Raw genomic sequence first — 20,371 nt, 5'->3', positions numbered from 1 at the left:
CAATATTGGTGCTAGTTGAAGCACATTATGAAGTCCCACAGATCTTAATTCAAGAGTACTGGTAAAACTGCCTATAGTAATACCACTATTACTGCCATAGTTGGTGGAGGTAATACTTCCACTCAAAAGTACGCAGTTTTCTTGGACATGGGTTTCAAAACCCATATTCAGGCTTAGAGGTAAAATGAGCAGCAAGAGAAGTACCTGTTTTTTTACACTACTGCCAAACTCATGAGGCCCTTACTGGCTGGGATAAACGACATTTGGCCCTGGACAAGAATTCCACAATCAGCCCACGCTCTGTTTGATGAACGAAGAACAAAAAGAAATTGACAATTCAGGCTAACAGGATGAATGGTCAGTTTAGCAAGATATGAAAGAGGACTTTAGTCCTGGAGCAGAGAAAAGATCTAGAGTGCAGACATGTAGTGTGGGATCTGGAAGATTGATGTACTTCTAAATTTTCAAAGCAGTTGTTCAGTGCTGGCATAAAGATGGGCCCTCATACCATTTGTTAACCAGAAGACGACAATAAAAGCTTGCTACACAGTAAGGGAAGCACAATTATCCGGATAGACTGCATAGACAGTGTGAGAAAATGCCAAAACAAAAAATACCACTTATATCAGACGAATACACAATTTGCTATAATAGGAGAATGGTTTATTATAAAAGACTGTACATACATTTTTCATTAACAGGTTATATACAAATTAAAAGAAGTTTAATTTTAAAAAGAAATACATGGTACTTGTTACCAACATTTAGAAAATTATAATGTTATAACGAGAGAGCAAGAAGTTTGAGCTAACTAATGAATTTAGTTGAGCAGGATGAAAAGAAGACATATCTTACACAGTAAAAACCTGATGTTACAGCAAGTTCAAAACCATCAGCCTTTCCATCAATATGTGCTTTGAAAATATCAAATTCAGTAGAGTTGATTGCATCTACCAACACTTCATAGAAGAGTAACTCATTTTAGTTTGTTCACAAACATCTTTCTTTTTAAAAAAAGCATACTAATTAGAAATACCAGTTAGTACTCCAACAAGCACAAGGCAGTTTTCATAATTTCAAAGTGACCAGAAATCATTGGATCCTATTTTAGAGCTATTCCAAACAAGAGAAGACAGATAAAAATAGAAAAAAAGTTTTCAGAGGCACCATGATTATTAGAGCGCCTTCCAATGTGCATTTGCTGCCCAAAGTCTCTTGAATGAAAATGGAAAATAAAGCAAAGAAGGTGGCAGGCTAAATTGTGTTCCTTTTTAATCTTCTGGATACCTACATGGTGGTCCCCATCATATAGACGTTAATGACACCATTTTGTCCTCTTTCCTTCAAATTGCTTCATTGGCACAAATACTATTTTATAAAATACAGTTTATAGTCCTTGTCCATTACTCATATGAAAGAGGGTCAGTTGTAGTAAAACTAAAACTAACTTGGGGTATTAACTTCAGATTTAGATTTACATTCGAGCCTTTGATTTTTTAAAAAAGTTTAGAGAAACATTAGCCTCTGTAATGGTGGACTATTGCAACATTCTATAATTTTACTTGAAAAACAGTAATAGATAAGGCTATGATAGGTATTGTTCTTGGTTTATCTTGCAGGATACAATACAATTCTGGCATTTTGTTTTTGCAAAGCTGGCATGTCAAATGACACTGCTGCCTAAACGAACAAAGTAAAATGGCTGAACTTTGGTTCACTTATGCATTTAGAAATGGAAAAAGTTCAAAATGCAAATTCACTCATTTAAAAAAATTAAGTACAAATTACAACAAACATATTAAGACCACCCATGTTTTCACATTGCCATATAATAGAATTTAAGTGGGAGTACTCCAGGTAAATGTTACAACAAATTGGAAGCTTTTTGGATCTCTTTTTTTTTTTAGAAAAAGTAGTATTTCAGTACATAGGTTTGTATGCATGCTTTTAACAAATATAGTTTAAAAATGAGCAAGAGTCTAAAGAAAGGTAATCCGACCAGGCTTGTTATCCAGATTTAGGTTAGTGTAACGGCTTGATGTTAGTTTTCATGCTGCACTGAAAAATAGTATGGCACAATATGAATTATGATTTTATTAAATACTATACCCTACATTCCCAAAATATTTATGCTGGTCATAAAATTAACAACGCATAAGTAAATACATAAGCAGAACCGATTTGTGGGCAGTTGCGGGATTGAAGAGATACAACCAGGCACCAACACAAATGGTCCATTGAGAGTTCCACGTCCGACTCATGCCAATGAAACATCATGTCTTTGTGGCTTGAGAGGGATACTTCTTTAACATGTACTGTGACATTCATTAACTTTTACAATCGCCCTTAAATAATCACAGATTTTACATGGCATATTTGAATGAAATCTCAATCCAAAAAGGAAACAAGTTTAATCGGCATAGTGCATGATTGATTCAACATAGTTCCCTGGGAAAAGGCCAGTCACTCCATTGGAAACCCCTTCATACCAGCCATCATCGTTTTTCTTGATAACATATATGATGGATCCCTCCCTAAAAGACAGCTCATCATCCTTGTCCTTTGAATAATCGTAGATTGCTACAACTGCAGAGAAAAAGCAAAACACTGTCAAAGATTAAACAAACATCAAGCAAAATGTTCCATTTGGCCTACACTAAATACATTTAAATAAAGTGATTAACATTATATTGGCACTCTACAGTTGAGTTTACTTACATAATACCTTCCACTCAGTTGCAATTAATTTCCCTTCATATGAGCCGTTCTCATTAAATGAATGTGCTTTTGCTAAATGGTTAAACAGAGGAGAAAAAGGACACTCCCCCTCACCCCCCGATTTAATTGTTTTCCATTTGAGAGCGTTTCCAATGCAACAGAAAGATTTACTCACTTTTAATTATAGTTCTCCTTCCTGGATATCTTCATTACATTTATGAACTGTGGGTAAGATCTGAGCACCATTAAATCTCATAGAATTAAAAAGAATGGTATGCCTAGATCACTTTCTTGTTATACAGTCTGCCATAATAAGGTTATATTTGCCGTTTATAGTATGACAATTACATAGCACAAAAACAGGCAGCTAGATCTAACCAAAGAAAAACCTTTTACTAGTAACCGGTGTTAGACCAAGGTGATCTAAAACTCTTAATGGTGTAGCAGAACAGTGTGGCTTCCTTTTTATGAAGAGAGTGGACTAGCATCAAGGTACAAACTGACCAACCACAAATATTAAAAAACACTGCACATAATATAGTGCGCATATGATGCATTACTCACCGTAATCGTATTTCTGATGCTTGTATCTGCTTAGATTAACATGCTGTGCATAGGCCGACATCTAGTGGAAGCTACCACTAGAGTATTAAAGTTGTTGTTTTCAAAACTCAAAAAGGGACGTCGACAGTGAGTGCCTGTAATACTATCCCTAGTGTGACATCCACTGTACCCATGATCCCTCACGCGTCGAGGTACCTCAGATTGTTATTTTTCTGACATGAGGTAGCATGAGTTGTAGCATGAGAACAGTTGTATACAAGCAGAATCTTATAGACAAGCTCATAAGCATCCATGCACCTTCTCTGCGAGGGGAGGACGGGTGGGTCACATGTGAATCTAATCGGATACAAGCCTCAGAAATATGATTACGGGGAGTAATGTATCCCTTCTGAGGCTTGTGGAATCTGCTTAATCACATGCTGTGCATAGATTAGCGAGCAGTGGAAGAAGGAGGTGGTAAGTGAGCAGGTTCATGAGCGAATAAATATCTCAGGACTGCATGTCCCACTTGTGTATCTGTCTTGGAATGAGTGTCAATGCAGTAGTGATGAGTGAAAATATGTATTGAGCTCCATGTAGCTGTTTGAAAATACTGTCTAAGGGGACATTTGCAATGGAAGCCAGAGTTACTCCAGTACCTCGTGTGGAGTTGGCCCTTGGCGTAAAAGGTAGTGTATTATCTGATAGGGAATAGCACAGTTGGATACATCTGACTATCCACCTAGAGATGGCATTCTTAGAGATGTGATCTCCTCTGCCTGGCGCTATGGAGACAAATAGTTGATCTGTCTTTCTTAGCGGTCTCGTCTTGTCTACATAGTAGAGGACCGCTCTCCTCACATCGAGTGTGTGGAGTTTTACCTCAGCAGAGCTTTTGGGTTCCTGGACGAAAGCCGGTAGCTCAATAGACTGGTTTACCTGGAATTTGGAGATGAATTTAAGTGAGAACCTAGGGTGAGTGCGTAAAACCAGTTTATCCTTACGTATAGTAAAGAAAGGATCCTGCACTGACAGAGCTTGGATTTCACTGACCCTTCTTCACCATGGCTACTAAGAAGGCAGTTTTAGAAGTGAAGTGTTTGAGACTAGACTTTTGTATAGGGTCGAATGGGGGTCCCATTGGCTTAGCTAGTACCACATTTAGGTCCCAACCTGGCGGTGGGTTAGAAATTGGAGGGTGGAGTCTCTTTACCCCTTCCATAAATGCTTTGATGACCGGTACCTTCCACCATGAGACCTTATTATGGGAAGTGGTGTAGGCTGACAAGGCCGCCAGGTGGACTTTTAGGGAGTTGAACACTAACCCTGCATCTAGTAGGTGGAGCATATAGGTTAGAATGTTAGATGGAGTACTATCAATGGTATTGATTTGCTTAGTCTGGCACCAAATTACGAATCCTACCCATTTATTATAGTAACAGTGCCTAGTGTTTGGTTTTCTTGATTCTCTCAAGATATCCATGCATCTCTGTGGTAGATTGAGATGTTCGAACTCTAGGACTTCAGGAGCCATGCTGCAAAGTTCGAGTCTGGCTGTGGATGCACTGTTAGTCCCCCGTGCTGGGTGAGTAGGTTGTACTGGCACAGGAGTTTGATGGGATTGCACTTCGCAGTTTGCACAAATGGGGGTACCATAGTTGTCTTGCCCACATTGGAGCAACCAGAATTAGCATCATTGGTTCTTTGTGTAACTTGTTCACCACCTTCCTCATGAGAGGAGCCGGGAGAAAAGCGTAAGCAAACTTCCCTGACCAGTTCATCCATAGGGCATTCCCCTTGGAGCCTGGCTGGGGGAACCTGGACGCGAAGTCTGGGCATTGATGATTTTCGCTTGCGGCGAATAAGTCTATAGTTGGGAATCCCCATTGAGAGAAGAGGTGTTCTACGACTTCTTCGTGTAGATGCCACTCGTGTTCCTCTGGTAGGGGATCTCTGCTCAATGGGTCCGTTAGGGTGTTGAGTTCCCGTGGAACATGTGATGACAGGAACACAGGAACATTTTCAGTCTGATTGCCCATTTCCAGATTTTCTGAGCAAGTCTGGATAGATTTGGATAATGTGCCCCCCCCCCCCCGTTTGTTGATATAAAACATTGCTGTGGTGCCGTCAGTTCGGATCTGCACCGACAGGTTTGTTAAATGGGGTTCGAATGCCTGAAGGGATTTCAATACTGCCAGAAGTTCCAGCACATTGATGTGGTTCTGAGCGGCAGTGTGAGACCACCAACCATGAGCTGTGTGGTGAAGGTAGTGAGCCCCTCACCCTGCCAGTGAGGCGTCCGATGTGACCACTGTCTATCTGTGAATCATAGAAGGGTTTCCCTCTCGTCAGGTTCTCTTTCGTCCACCAGCAAAGATTTTGTACCAGTGTTGGCGAAACAACCACTAGATCGTCCCACTGACCGCTTGCCTGAGACCATTGTTTCGCCAACCACTCTTGTACGGGACACAGGCGCGCCGGAGGAACCAGGTATATGCAAGATGCCATCATGACTATTAAACACATTGCTTTGCGCACCCTTATCTGGCGGACGGCCTGAAAATGTGGTATTTGCAGTAACAAATGTCTTACTCTTTCCTCTGAGGGAAAGACCAATCCTTCCTCTGTGTTTAGGATAGCTCCTAGGAACTGTTTGGAAGTGCTTGGCACTAGGATTCATTTTTTCTCGTTGATTGAGAAGCCCAATTGAAAGAGGTGGTTGATTGTTTGGATGTTTTGTCTACAAATCAGAGGCGAATCCCCTGTTAAGAGCCAGTCATCCAAGTAAGGGAACACTGGGATTGCTCCCCTGCGGAGGTGCGCTGCCACTACAGCCAGTACCTTTGTGAATACCCTTGGAGCCAAGGCTATTCCAAAGGGCAGCCCCTTGAATTGGTAATGCTTGTTCGCTATCTTGAAACGCAATAAACGTCTGTGCGCTGGGAACATTGAAATATGAAAGTAGGCATCTTTCATATCCAGTGTTGCCATGTAATCCCCTTTTTTTAGAAGCGGGATTACCTCTTGTAGCGTAGTCATGTGGAACTTTTGAGGCTTGACATACTTGTTTGCAGAGCGCAAATCTAATACTGGGCGCATTGTTAGATCTTTCTTTGGCACAAGGAAGTAAGTTGAATAAATACCCCCGTTTACCTGGTTGGCCGGGACGACTTTCGATGGAGTCCTTTAATAAAAGTGTGACCATCTCTTCGAGAAGGATACGCTGATGTTCTTCTGAGTGAATCTTCTGTCGTGGGGATGTTGGAGTAATTCTATACAGTATCCGCCTGCTACTGTGGACAGCACCCATCTGTCTGAGGCGATTCCGTCCCATGCATGGGTGAATCTGGAAATGTGTCCTACTGGAGAAGCATGGGAGGGCACCTGAAGCGGACCTCTGCAATGTCCTCTTGGATGGCCCTGGGAGGATTGGCCTTGATTATTTCCCAAGGAGGAACCCTGACCTTGATTGTAGCTGGATACTCGTTGAGTTTTGGCCTCGAAAATGGTGAAAACTTCCATTACCCCTCTGTCCAGAAGGCTGGTTAGTGAGTTGACCTAAAGATTTAAGAGTGTCATACTCGTCCTTTGCTGTTTTAAGTGCGTCTTCTACAGCCTTACCGAAGAGCACGTTAGGTTCAACTGGCATGTTTATTAGAGTGGCCTGCGTTTCCGCTCTAAAACCTGACTGGCGCAGCCATGCATGCCTTTTAATAACGGTCCCTTGCGTAATGACTCTTCCAGCATTGTCTGCTGTGTCAAAATTGGTTTTAAGGAGACAGCTAGACACTGCCCTCCCATCTGCAGCCACCTGTGCTAGTTGGGATTGGAGTGGCTCTGGGGCAGACGAAAGTAAAGCAGACATTTGCTCCCACTTATGGGCAGTTGTACCTAGCCAGGAGGGATGCATTTTTTTTTAAATTTCTTTATTTGTTTTCCACAACAACAAAACAACAAAAACATAACATAACTGGCGCAGTGGCACATTTCCCGGATTCTGCCCTACATCCGCGGTGCCTGGATTCTCCGGTGACCTTATCGTTCCTGTCCCACACCTTCATCGGGGCTATCGCAGAGTCCATTGCATAAATTGTCTTGCCCTGGGGCTTGGCATAGGGACTTCCTATTATCATTCATTGATCTTCTGTTCCATGGGTCCACCATGCCTCTATGTTCAGACCCTCCCTTGACTTCCATGTCATTGCTATTCTTCTTTTGGCCAGTATAGATATTAGGTCCTTCATTTTTGCTAGGTGCGACTCATGTCTGCTTCCTCTTGGAAAGAGGCCCAATAAGTACTTTTCTGGGTGCTCTGCTTGTATTTGGAGTCCACTCTGTGCTATTTTGGTTCGGATCTTATCCCAAAAGGCCTGTATCACTGGGCAGGTCCAGAACATGTGTACCATGTCGGCTTCGTCCATCAGGCAGCAGGGGCACCTGTGTTGATTTCCCATCTGCATCTTGTTCATCCTCCTGGGTGTGAGGTACGCTCTATGCGTTGTGTATAACTGTGCCTGCCTGAACCTTGCATTCCTTGACACTTTTCTTGGGTATTTTAGTATCCTGGTCCATTTTTGGTCGCTGAAGGGCCTCTGGAAGTTCCTCCTCCCAGCGCTGCCTCGTGTGCGACTCCTGCGCGTTGTCTATTTTTAACAATTGTTCGTATAGCCTGGAGGTTGTGTGGGTTCCCTCCGATATGTCATACCATGCGTCTAGCGTTGTCATCTCCTCCTCCTGGTTTGTCCACTCGGGCCATCTTTTCTTGATGTTTCGTATCATGCCGTTGTACAGGATGAATTGGCCCTCATGTATCTCTTGGTCATCCACCATTTCTTGGAAGTCTGCCCACCTTTCCCCTCTCATCAGGGCTCCAATTTGTGCTACACCTTTGGCTTCCCAGTGCGCCCGGTATGCTGCTAGTGTGTTTGCGTCCCCGCCCAGGAGGCCCGGCAAGGGGATTTGTGCCGAGCATGGATCTTTCTTCCCCTGGAGTCTCCACGCCCTGTTCCATAACCCTATTGCGATGCTGAGCATGTTTGGCAGGGTCTTGAGCAGGAGTTTGCCAAGCCACAGTATTTCTCTCAAGTAGTACCGTTTCAGTGCTGGCTGAAAGACGATTGCGTCTATTGTTTCGTCCTCCCCTAGCCACGTGACTGCAAACTGCAACTGCCCCGCTAAATAGTACTTTTCAAAGTCCGGTAGTCTGATACCTCCTCCTTCATAGTCCCCTCTGGAGAGCCCCCATCGCGATCCCGTTTCCCCCTATCCCTCATAGGAAGTTTTGTGTTATCGTGTTTAGTTTGTTGAAAAAGGCCCTGGGAATGGTGTGTGGGATGTTCGTAAAGAAATATAGCAGGCGTGCCAACACCACCATTTTCAAGAGGGCTCCTCTTCCCATCATCCCCAGTGGGAGTGTTCCCCAGAAGGCCATCGACTTCTGTGTTTTTTCCAGGGCAGCCAGTGTGTTGGTTCTATAGGTGTCAGCAGTGTCATGGTGTATATCTATACCCAGGTATTTGAAGGAGTGTAGTGCCCATGTCAGGCCCAAATCTGGGAGGTTACCCGGGGGACCAGTTTTAGACCTGCCAAGGGGAAGGCCAGGGACTTCTTTGTTAATTGCTATATCCCGACAGTCTGGTATATGCCCCGATCGCCTCTAGGAGGCAGGATAGATTCACAGCCGGGTTCTTTAAAAATAGCAGCATGTCATCTGCATATAGCGAGATTTGGTGGAGCACCCCATCTATGTCTATTCCGGTGTCTACATATTCTGCTCTAAGAAAGGCAGCGAGCGGCTCTAGAGCCAGGATATATAACATTGGCGACAGCGGGCATCCCTGCTTAGTTCCCCTGTATATTCTCCACTCCTTTGAGATGATTCGCCCTGTCTTCTCCCTCGCTCTGGGATCTTTATACAACAGTTTGATCCACCGGAGGAACCCCTCCCCAATGCCGAAGTGAGCGAGCACACTCACCAGCCACTCCCAGCGCACAGAGTCGAAAGCTTTAACAGCTTCCAGGGACACTATTGTGCACCTACCCTGTCTTTGGTTTGTCTCATCTATCACGTGATGTAATCTACGAAGATTCCATGACGTATTCCGTCCCGGGACATAACCCGTTTGGTCCGGATGAATCAGTGCGGGCACTACTTGCTTTAGACGGTTGGTTAGGACCGCTGTCAGTATTTTAGCGTCTTGGTTGATAAGGGAGATTGGCCTGTAGGAGGTACACTCCCTGGGTGATTTCTCTGGTTTAAGGATCTGGACGATTATTCATTCTGACATGCTAGTCGGCAGCTGTTTGCTCTCATATGCGCCTTGATATGTGTCAAGTAATTTCTTGGAAATGGTGCTCTTAAATGTCTTCTAGAACTCCCCTGGAAGTCCATCTGGGTCCGGGGACTTGCCGGTGGGTAGCTCTGTGATCACGCTCTCCATTTCCTCCACCGTGAGGGGTGCATCCAATAACTGAGCCTGTTCTTCTGCTAGTTTTGGTAGTCTTATTTCTGCTAGTGCATCCGCTATGTCTTCCCGGTCCATCTCCGGATTAGGTGCATACAGTCGCTCGTAAAAATGGGCAAACAGGTTGTTGATGCGTTCCTTCCCGGTGTGGTCTTCTGACACTGTTATAGGGTCTTTTGCTTCCCTGCCTAGTGAGCCACGCTAGGAGCCTACTGGGTTTGTCCCCTTCCACGTGTAGCCGCTGTAAATACCTCCCATAGTTCAATCTCCCCAATTATTCCCAGAGTACCATATATTCTGTTCGCAGCTCCACCAGCTCCCTAGGCTCTCCCCCACCCCACTATCCCCGCTTGTCGCTCCCTTGATTCTATCTCCCTCTCGAGTTCACTAAGCTCCTTCATGGCTGCTCCCGTGAGTCCCCTGGTTCTGCCTATTGCCGCCCCTCTTATCACAACTTTGAACGCATTCCCATAGTGTGGCGCTACTCTCAACGCTGCCTTCATTCAGCTCAAAATAGTCCTCCATCATCTCTTGGAGGTGTTCAAGCTCTCCCTCCCTCGGGGCCTCTGCTCGGAGTCGCCAGGTTGGTATCAGGGCTTTCCTATGGGTGTGTGCCGATGTCGCCAATATTGGGGCGTGATCAGAGAGTGTACGTGCACCAGTACCAGTCTCCCCTCTGGGTCTGTCTCTTGCTTAAGTAGCTGGAATGGGACCCCTGGGGCGATCTCCTCGTGCATAGTTCAAGTACGTGGCGCTGTATGTCTGCCCTCCCCATTTCTTGTTCACCTTGGTCTGCTTTTCCAGTGTTCGGTGTGTCACCTGTAGCATCGCTATCTTGACCTTCATCTGGTTCAGCCAGGCGTAGACCCTGAGTCTCTTGGCATACGCATTAAGTCCTCTCACGTTCCAGGTTACTATCGTTCATCTCTCTAACCCCATGTCCTCTTCTTGTGGTCTGGCTTCATTATCCCACAGACGGGTCTTTGCCCTCTGCCCTCCCCAGGCGGGCGTTTCTTGAAGCCCTTCTCACAGGACCTTTCTTTTCGGTGCAACTGCGGTTGTTACCCCTGGTTTTTTGCTTTATGTTGCTTTGGTCACCTTGTGCTTGTGTCTCTCCTTTATCCTTTGCAGTTTTCTTTCCGCTGCTTGCGCCATGTACTGTCCATTCACACCATTCAACGTCTAGAACCCAAACAAAAACTGATGAACTAACGCCCAGCCACCCTCCCCCTGCTCGGGCTCCACCGCTTCTCTTGTCGTGCTCCCTTAGATGGGACCGACTTGCCGAAGCGTGATGCCTCAGAACTGACATCTGAACTTGTAGTTCGCTCTCTATGGGGGTGCCGCCTTTCTCAGTCAACTTTAACTGGAGTGGGGCTGATCGCTCCTTCATATTTCTTTCTGGTTTAGTTGGTTAACAAATGCTTGATATCGTTATTCCTGGCCGCTTTTACCACATCTCGTCAGGGCCTGTTTCCGTTGTTGGCGTTTCTCTGCCTCAGCTGGGGGATGCCCTGTGAGTCCATCCATATGTGGGCTTCTTCGGTGGAGTCAAAGACGCACGTTTCACCTTGATGCATCACCTTGAGCTTGGCAGGGAACAGGAGCATGTACCTCACCCCTGCAACCCTGAGACGTTCCTTTGTTGGGCCGAACTGTGCTCTCTGTTTCTGGACCGTGGCTGTGTAATCTGGGTACATGGTGATCTTGGAGGAGTGTCTAACCATCGCCCCCCCTCCTCGAAAATGCTAATATTTTTTCCCTGTCCTTAAAGTTCATAATCCTGGCGATCATCGGCCTTGGGGGTGCACGAGGGGGGCATCCGGTTGAGGTCTCCTAGTCAGTGCTCTGTGTGCCCTCTCCACCCCAAAGCCCTGAGATAGTGTTCCAGCTCCTATCTCTTGGACAGCATATTTTCCACGTACCCTGTGGGGTCGTTGCCTTCCTCACCTTCCTGAAGTCCAATTATACGGATGTTGTTCCTCCTCGCTCTTCCCTCCGCATCCTCCGCTCTCCGTTCCAGGACCTTGACTCTTTGCAGTACTTCTGACATTTGCGTCTGCGTTACAGTGACCCCTGCTGCGTTTTGTTGTACCTGCTGTTCCGTCGCCGTCACCCTCTCTGTCAGGTTCCTTGCGTCCTGGCGAAGAAGACCCACATCCACCATGACTGTGTCCAATTTATTTTCCAAGGATGCTTTTAGGGCTCCTATTGCTGTGTCCATTTGGTTTTCAAGGGATGCTTTCAGGGATGCGATTGCTTCCAAGATCAGGCCCTCGCTTGCACCTTTCTGCTGGGTGTTAGTTGCAGCCATTGCCGTGTCTGTTGGCGTCAACTGCTTATTCCCGGGTGTCTTAGTGAAGGTGTCCATGCTAAGTTGCTTGGCTTTCCCTTCTGTTTTATTATTCGGCATTATGTCTATGCGTGCTCGGGGTGTCTCACTCTTCTGGCTCCAGTAGGTCTGCCGGGTCAGCCCAGAGGCGCCGTCCCAGGTATGACTTGTCAGTGCCGGGTCTGGCTGTGTACCACTTGGTGTGGCTTCCGGTTCTCCCTCCTCGTTACTCCCTCTTCTTCCCACTGGTTTCTCGGCTGTGTGCTCCTCAGATAACCCCTCGCCTTGTGATATGGGTGCCACGTGGGTCAGTTAGGGACTTAGGCTCCTGCCATATGTCCCGTTACTGGGCCCTTTTGTCCTTGGCGCCGCAAGGTCTTGAGCACTTTGATGGGTTGTTATCCTGGTATGTACGTCTCTCGTGCTGCTAGGGCTTCCCTGCTGAGGTGTGCGCCGCTTTCTTGCCTTTTGGGTGGTTTGATGTTTGCGCCGGGTCAGTGGCACCTCGGGAGTCCCTCACTGATGGCCCAGTGTGTTTCAGCCGCAGGCCACTTCTTGGGGGTTGTGAGCGGCCTCAGCTGGCTCCTACCGTCTGGCCTAGGCACTGGGTCTTCGCACTTCAGTTGTGCTGTGCCCTTTAGTTTGTCCCCACCTGGCAGCCCAGCCTTCCTTATTTTCCTGTGATCCCAGCGTGTGCTAGCCCTGCACCCGGGGAGGGGAACCACCGCGGCTCCGTTATGACTCTGCGCCGGGAGGTTCAGCCCACCCCAGCATCCCAGGGCAGCCGTTTTCCCACCGTGCATGCGGGTCCGGTTTCTCCGCTCGCTGGGTGCGCGCGTCCCTAGGCGCACCAGCAGCCCCCTCTCGCGGGCCCGGCGATCTATGGCCCCGGCACCTGGAGCGGCTCCCACACCGTGCCGGGGGCTCCGGGCAGTCCGCTCGGCGCTGTCCTCAGTCACAAGTAGCTTCACCCACACAGTCCAAATGTGTCTTCCAGCCAAGAGGGTTGCATTGTTCACAATCCTGGTTTGATATGCCGCAGAGGAGGCGACCTTTCTGCCCATGGTGTACATTTTTTGCTCTCCTTATTGGGTGGAGCCTCAGAGGAAGCAAGGGGTGTGCTTGCTCTCTTTCTAGTTGTAGTCACAACTAAGGAGTCTGGTTTCAGTTGCCCTCGAATATAGAATGGTTCTGAATGTGCAGGTCTGAATAATTTCTCCACACGTGGGTTTACGGCCCGTGTGAGATTAGGGGCTTCTAAAGATGGCTGTATTCTGCACTGCACTGATTTCAGTAGTGGGATACACTGGCCACTGTCTTTTTGTCCCCAAGGATTTGTTCTGCAAAGTCTTTATCCTCCTGTACCTCGTGGGTGTCAATCTGGAAGTGCTCACCAGCCTTGGCTAATACTTCATTGAGGAGGGGTTGATTATCAATAGGAGAATCGACAACTGGAGTGTCTTGGTTAATAGGGGAATCTATAGAGTACATATTGGCTTCTTGATTTGCCTCTTGGTCCTCGTCATCCCCATAATAAGGGTCCTCTGTATACTCGTCAAACTGAGGGTGAGCTGCCTCTTCAAAGGAGAGATGTTCTTGGTCTGATTCAGGGTCATAGAGATCAAGGACTGTGCTCGGTAAAGGAGCATTTGAACGAGACCTCTTAGAAGGCGGTTGCGTAGGTAAGGCAGAGGCTTGAGAACCAGATGCAGCTCTGGTGGGGGGAGTGGAGTTGAAGCTCTGAAGGTAATCCGAGTTCTTTTTTTAAAAATTGGCCATAAAGTTCATTCTTCTCATCACTTTGTCAATATCTCGTGAAGACCATTCTTTGGAATTTGGGATTACCACAGATTGAGGGGAAAATCCTAAATCCTCATCTGTGGGAAGTACCACTTTAAGCCTAGATTCTTTAGGTTTTTCTATGGGCCTGGATTGTTAAGGCTTTTTCCTTCTGAGGTATTTTTTCCCCTAAGAAGGCTCTGTCACTCCGTTCTAAACCCACCAATGAAATTAAAGACTTAATAATGGAGCAGATCACCACATGGGAAAGAAAAGGTCTAATTACCGAAGAGGAAAGAACCTACTTATCTGTCTCTCATCCTGTGGTCCCAACCATTTATTTCTTACCCAAAGTGCATAAGATGTTCAATAGAATTCCTGAAGGGAGACCGATTGTTAGCAGTATAGGTTGGGCCACAGAGAAAATCAGTGAATATATTGACAGTATACTAAGTCCCCGTTTACCTGACATTAACGCTTTCTGCAAGGATTCTACGGATGTGATTAAGAAACTTCAAAATATTCACTGGCAGGACACATATCTACTGGTTACCTGGGATGTGCGTGCTCTTTACACGTCAATAAAACATGAATCAGCTATTGGTACTATTGATTATATATTTTGTGGGGAACCTGCTTTACATTTCCATTATGTGACCATGTTGAAAGAAATGTTGATTACAACTTTGGAAAATAATATTTTTTTATTTGACAAGAGATACACTTTAAGCAAAAACAGGGAGTAGCTATGGGCGTAAAATACGCACCTGCACTTGCAAATTTATTTATGAGTATGTTTGAGCACAAGTATGTTTACACAGATCATTATGCACAAGACAGGATTGTAATGTGGAGCAGATTTATCGACTGGAGTGGCAGTGATCAAGAACTCATTGAATTCAGGGATCGCCTAAATAATAATGAAGAGGGGATCTTCCTGTCAGGACCATCTAGTGACACCAAGTTAGACTTTCTGCATCTAACAATATATGTGCAAGACAACCAACTGTTCACCAAAACATTTAGAAAACAGATGGAAGCCAACTCAACCCTTTTCGCAGCAAGTTGTCATAAAAAAACAGTGATCACCAACATACCAAAAGGGGAATTTGTAAGAGCCCGAAGGAACTGTACTACAACTGCTGACTTTGTCAAGGAATGTGAACTACTGGAACACAGATTTAAGCAGAGAGGATACAACAAGATATGCATCCAATCGGCACTCAACAAAGTCAATAAAATGAATAGGGATGTAACCATAATCCCAAAACATCGCAAACAACCAGAGGACTATGAGCAAGTGAGGTTTATTACAACCTTCTCACAGAACAATTTCGAAATTAGAAAAATATGAAATAAAAATTGGCATTTGCTTCAACTGGATGAGCACCTCCAGGAATTTACTGGCTGGGTGGTATTTTTGCGGCAAAGATTTGCCCACTGCCAGGACACTCTCTGGAGCAGTCCAAGCCACTGCCACCCTCCTCTGTAGAGCCATATGGAACGGCAGTACCGGGTCAGTTGGTGGACCTTGGTCAAGGATATCCTTAAGGTCATCCTGAAGAAGATGCCCTGGGGGAGCAGACCACCCCAAGTACTCGGTGACCCTAGACATAAGGCATCGGTACGAGGAGTTGGCATGAGTACCAGGCTCAGGCCTACAAAACTCCACCTCCGAAGAGGTGTCCAGCCCACAGGGACTGCCCCAGGTCCTCAATTTGGCTATGGCCCAAGAGAATCTCGTCTGGCACCGTATCAGGATCCATGCCATCATCAGAGCCCTCCTCCACCTCTGAAATAAACTCAAGATGGGGGTAAGAAGGCAAAGAATGTGGAACAAAGCCATGCTTGACCTTGGTCAGAGCCTTTCTAGGGGGTACCCCCTTTGAAACAGACTCGAAAGGCGTTGAGTGAATCGGCGTCGACGCCGAACGCGGTGCCGACAGCATCGACACAGGCCTCGAGGCCGGAGCCCCGGGCGTGTCCCTTGACGGCCTCGGTGCCGATGGTGTCGACTACTTCTTCGGAGGCGGGGCCTCGAAAGAGTCCATCAACGACCTCGGCGACACCGACATCTTCCTCGAAGACACCACAGGTGCACACCGTCTGGAGCGCGTCGAGGACCTGGAACGGGCATGACGAGAACGATTCCCCTTGTCTGAGCAGGACCTAACCCGCGAATCGTGCCGACCACCCGAGCCCGAAGGCGTGCGAGCTGTGTCTCTCGACCGATCACGACCGACCCCACTTGGAGGCGCGGACGGACCAGTGCCCTGCGATTCGAGAATCGCTAACATTTTCTTCCCGAGGCGGAGTCCTCGCATTAGGACAGAGAAGGCGACCGATGACGGCGCTTCCAGGAGTGCCTCGAAGAGGCAGAGGAGTGGCGGGACCGACTCCGGGACCGAGACCCATTGGACTTCCGACGACGATGCGGAGAGTCGCCCCTCGAATCATCCGTCAAAAGCCCCGCAGACCTCGACTTCTGTGGCTTGGACACCTTACCTACCGACAACAACTTCTTGCGCTTCCGCAAGGCTTTGGACGTGAGAGACTGGCAGTCGACACAGTCATCCGTGTTATGGGCCTCCCCGAGGCACCAGAGGCAGGCGTTGTGCGAGTCCGTCACCGACATCTTGGACCCACAGTCCCTGCACTTCTTAAAGCCCGGACGCGGAGTGGAAGACGAGGTAGACACCTGCACGAAGACTATACTTCACAATACGAACAGGTTCGAAGAACCGAGAAAGAACAGAAAGGAACAAGTTACTTACCTGTAACTGTTGTTCTCCAGCATGGGTCTGGCATGGATTCACATGCTCATGAATATTCCCCGTCGTCAGGCTGGGAATCCTCGGTAAAGAAAAAATCAGTATCAGTTTCGTTTCTGATCTGTCTTTCGTAGTAGTAACCAATCACTGATCTCTGCGTCATACTGACCACAGCCAATGACTGCCCTCTAACTAAGCCCCGCCTCTGGCAGCCATCTTCAGATTTGGTAGCACGTAAAGTGGCAGTATGACCAAGTGAAGAGCCGCAGAGGGGTAGGCGGGAGGGTTCGCATGTGAATCCATGCCAGACCCATGCTGGAGAACAACAGTTGCAGGTAAGTAACTTGTTCCTTCTCCAGCATGGGGTCTGGCATGGATTCACATGCTCATGAATATAAGAATAAATAGCAGTACACACATGCACAACCACAGGGGGTGGCAAAAGGCTCAACATTAAGCAATACAAAAACTCAACATTAAGCATCTCTTACCTCCTCAACAGGCTCACCTTAAGCGAACAGATTGCGCAGCACTGCTTGGCCGACCCTGGACTCCTCCCTGGAATCCCGATCGACGCAGTAGAATCTCGTGAAGGTGTGCGTCGACCTCCACGTAGCAGCCCTGCAGATGTCCAGCAGGGGCACACCAGATAAGAACGCCGTAGTAGCAGCGATCGCTCTGGTCGAATGGGCTCTCGGACGGCCTGGCAGCGGTCGGTTAGCCAAACGGTGACAGTGCATGATGCAGCCGGAGAGCCATCTGGAAATAGAAGTCTTCGAGAGAGCCTTCCCTTGATTCACAGGTCCAAAGTTCACGAACAGCTGTGATGTCCTCCAGAAACTCTTCGTGCGGTCCACGTAGAACTTCAGCGCTCTAGCCACATCCAGCGAGTGCAAAGTCCTCGCGGCCGGCGACGAAGGAGACGGGAAGAAAACAGGTAACACCAAGGGCTCGTTAAGAAGGAAGTCCAACGCCACCTTGGGCATAAAGGAGGGGTGCGTCCTAAGCACCACCCTCGAGGCATGGAAAGTCAAGTACGGTGCTTTGCAGGATAGGGCCTGGATCTCTCCCACTCGTCGTGCGGAGGTAATGGCCACCAGGAACGCAGTCTTCCACGACACAAACTTCATCGGTGTGGAGTGCATCGGCTCGAATGGGGGCCCCATGAGCCTGGTCAGCACCACATTAAGTTCCCACGCCGGGGCCGGGGCCTTCACCAGCGGGAACGACCGGAACAGTCCTTTCATAAACTCTTTTACCAGTCGATGGGACCACAGGGACGTCCGTCCTGTGGTTCTGGTATATCTGGAGATAGCCGCCAGATGAATCTTAATGGAGGCATGGGCTAGCCCAGCCTTTGCCAGGGATAGCAGGTACAGCAGCACTTGAGGGGCCGTAATCCGTAGGGGGTGGATCTTCTGTGCTCGGCACCAGATAGAGAACCTCTTCCACTTATGACCGTAGCATTTGAGAGTCGAGGACGCCCTGGCCTTTGCAAGAACCTCTCTGCAATCGGCCGGTATATCGTAGCCTCCAAACTCTAGCGCTGCAGGAGCCAAGCCGGCAGGTTCAGCGACGCCGGGTCGTGGTGGAAGATGGCGCCTCCTTCTCTGGAGAGAAGGTCCGCGTCCGCCGACAGCTTGATGGGAGGGGACGTTGACAAGTCCAGAAGGTCCGGGAACCAGATCTGCCTCGGCCACGCCGGTGCCCTCACTGTATCAAGCTTCGCTCCCAGAAACAGGGCCACCTGCGACGGCACCAGGTGGGACTTTGGGTAGTTTATGGCGAATCCCAGGTCTGTGAGTAGCTGGACGGTCCTCGCAGTGTGTTCGACGGCGAGTTCCCTCGTCCTTGAGCGGATGAGCCAGTCGTCCAGGTAGGGGTAGACGTGAATCCCCTGCAGGCGCAGCCGTGCCGCCACTGGTGCTAGGCACTTGGTAAAGACCCTGGGGGCCGACTTCAATCCGAACGGCAGTGCTCTGAATTGGTAGTGGCGTCCCTGGACGACGAACCTGAGGAACTTTCGGTGACTTTTGAGGATGGGAACGTGGAAGTATGCATCCTCCAGGTCCAACGACGATAGAAAGTCGCCTTCCTCCAGCTGTCCCAGTACGTGCTGGAGGGTGACCATCCTGAACTTTTGTGATCTGATGTATTTGTTCAAAAGACGAAGGTCCAGGATGGGGCGCCAGCCGCCCGTCTTCTTCCTGACGAGGAAGTACCTTGAGTATACCCCGGAGCCTCTTCGGGACAAGCTCGATGGCGCCTTTCCCGAGCATCGCCCGTACTTCCAATAGAAGTTGCGGGACGTGAGTTTCCTTCCTGGCCACAGGTGGAACGTGAGGGCACTTCTTCAGGAATTCGATAGAGTGTCCTCTTGCCAGGGTATCCAGCACCCAACGGTCGGTGGAGGTGGACTTCCACACGCCGACGAAGTTCGTCAGCCGGCCTCCCACCGGGGTTCTTCGGTGGGGGCCCGAGACCACGGCCGGTTCAGTCCTGCTTGGAGGTGGTGGCCTTGCCGCCCTGGCCACCTTGCCGACGGCGGCGAGGCTCTCCCTGCTTACCGCGACCCCTGTAGGCCTCCTGAGACAAGGAGCGTGCCGCCTGGCGGTAGGACGACGAGCCACTGCTGTATCCCTTGGAGGCACCCTGTCTGCCTCCGGAGCTCCGAAAGGGCCGTCGTTGCTGAAGGGTTCCTAGGGCAGGGGCCGTCTCTGTGTCCGTTTTTATGGCTTGGAGGGATTCGTCCACCGCCTTCCCGAACAAGTTGCTGCCGTCGAACGGCATGTCCAACACCCTGGTCTGGACGTCCTGACGGAAGTCGGTCGCCCGGAGCCAACCTCGTCGTCGTAGGCAAACACCGTTACCCAGCTGGCGGAACCCGGTATGGGCAATATCGGTTGCCACCGTTATGGCGTGGTCCGACGCCACCTCGCCCTCTTGCAGTATTTCCAGGGCCTCGGACCTCTTGTCGTCCGGCAGGAAGTCCAATATGGGGGCCAGCTTAAGCCAGAGCTCCCTGTCGTAACGGGCCACGATCGCCAGGGCGTTGGCCGCTTTGATCGTCGTCGCCGCCGACGAAATGACCCGCCGCCCCATGGCGTCCAACTTCTTTCCCTCGCCGTCCGGCGGGGAATTCGACGTCGAGGCTCCTGACCCCGCCGCTTTCTTCTTCGCCGCCGCCGAGACGACCGAGTCTGGCGTTGGCTGGGCCCTGAGGCACAGGGGAGCTGTTTCGGGGACCCGGTACTTCTTCTCGTACCGGTCCCGTTTGGCTGGTGCCGTGGAGGGGTTTTTGAGAGCCGACAGGCCCTCCTCCCAGATGTCATCGATTAGGGGCACCGTGATGACCGTCTTCCTCTTGGCCTCCCGGCGCTGATAGAGGAAACCTTCCTTTTTCTGCTCCTCCGGGCAGAGCTGGAACAATTCGGACGCCCTGACAATCATGGCGTGGAATGAGCCAATCTCGTCGGGCGGCGAGGCCCGTGCAACGGGAGATGGGAGACCCGTTCCGTCGTCGCCGTCAGAACCCGTCGTCGAGCCCAACGCACCGTCATCTCCCGACTCGTGGGAGGATGAGGAGGGAACTGTAGGCCTTACGGGGGCGAGCGGAGGAGAAGGCTGGGTCCTCCGTCGTTTGTTCTGAGGACTTCCCGACGGGCCAGGTTGCAGGTCCTCCGGCCTGGGCCGTGGGAATCTCGTCCTTATCTCAGAGAATAAGGACTGGATGGCAGACAAAATGGCCGCCGAGCCATCCTGAG

General features: G+C 49.0%; 1 protein-coding gene across 8 annotated transcripts in view; it reads right to left on the bottom strand.

Moving 5' to 3' along the window:
* Nucleotides 1–641: 641 nt before the first annotated feature.
* ABI1 (abl interactor 1) overlaps nt 642–20,371 on the bottom strand; it is an 816,248-nt gene continuing 796,518 nt past the window's right edge. For 6 of the 8 annotated variants that reach the window (XM_069648123.1, XM_069648125.1, XM_069648127.1 and 3 more), the window contains one exon: nt 642–2,586. In XM_069648123.1, coding sequence (XP_069504224.1) covers nt 2,411–2,586 — 176 coding nt within the window. In that variant the 3' untranslated portion in view covers nt 642–2,410. The remainder of the gene's footprint in view (nt 2,587–20,371) is intronic. The other 2 variants (XM_069648129.1, XM_069648126.1) reach the window with 1 other exon arrangement.

Source organism: Ambystoma mexicanum, chromosome 2q (assembly GCF_040938575.1).
Source record: "Ambystoma mexicanum isolate Mex_15411 chromosome 2q, UKY_AmexF1_1, whole genome shotgun sequence".
Lineage (NCBI taxonomy): Eukaryota > Metazoa > Chordata > Amphibia > Caudata > Ambystomatidae > Ambystoma > Ambystoma mexicanum.
Note: the sequence above shows the minus strand (reverse complement) of the source record. Positions and strands in the feature narration are given on the sequence as shown.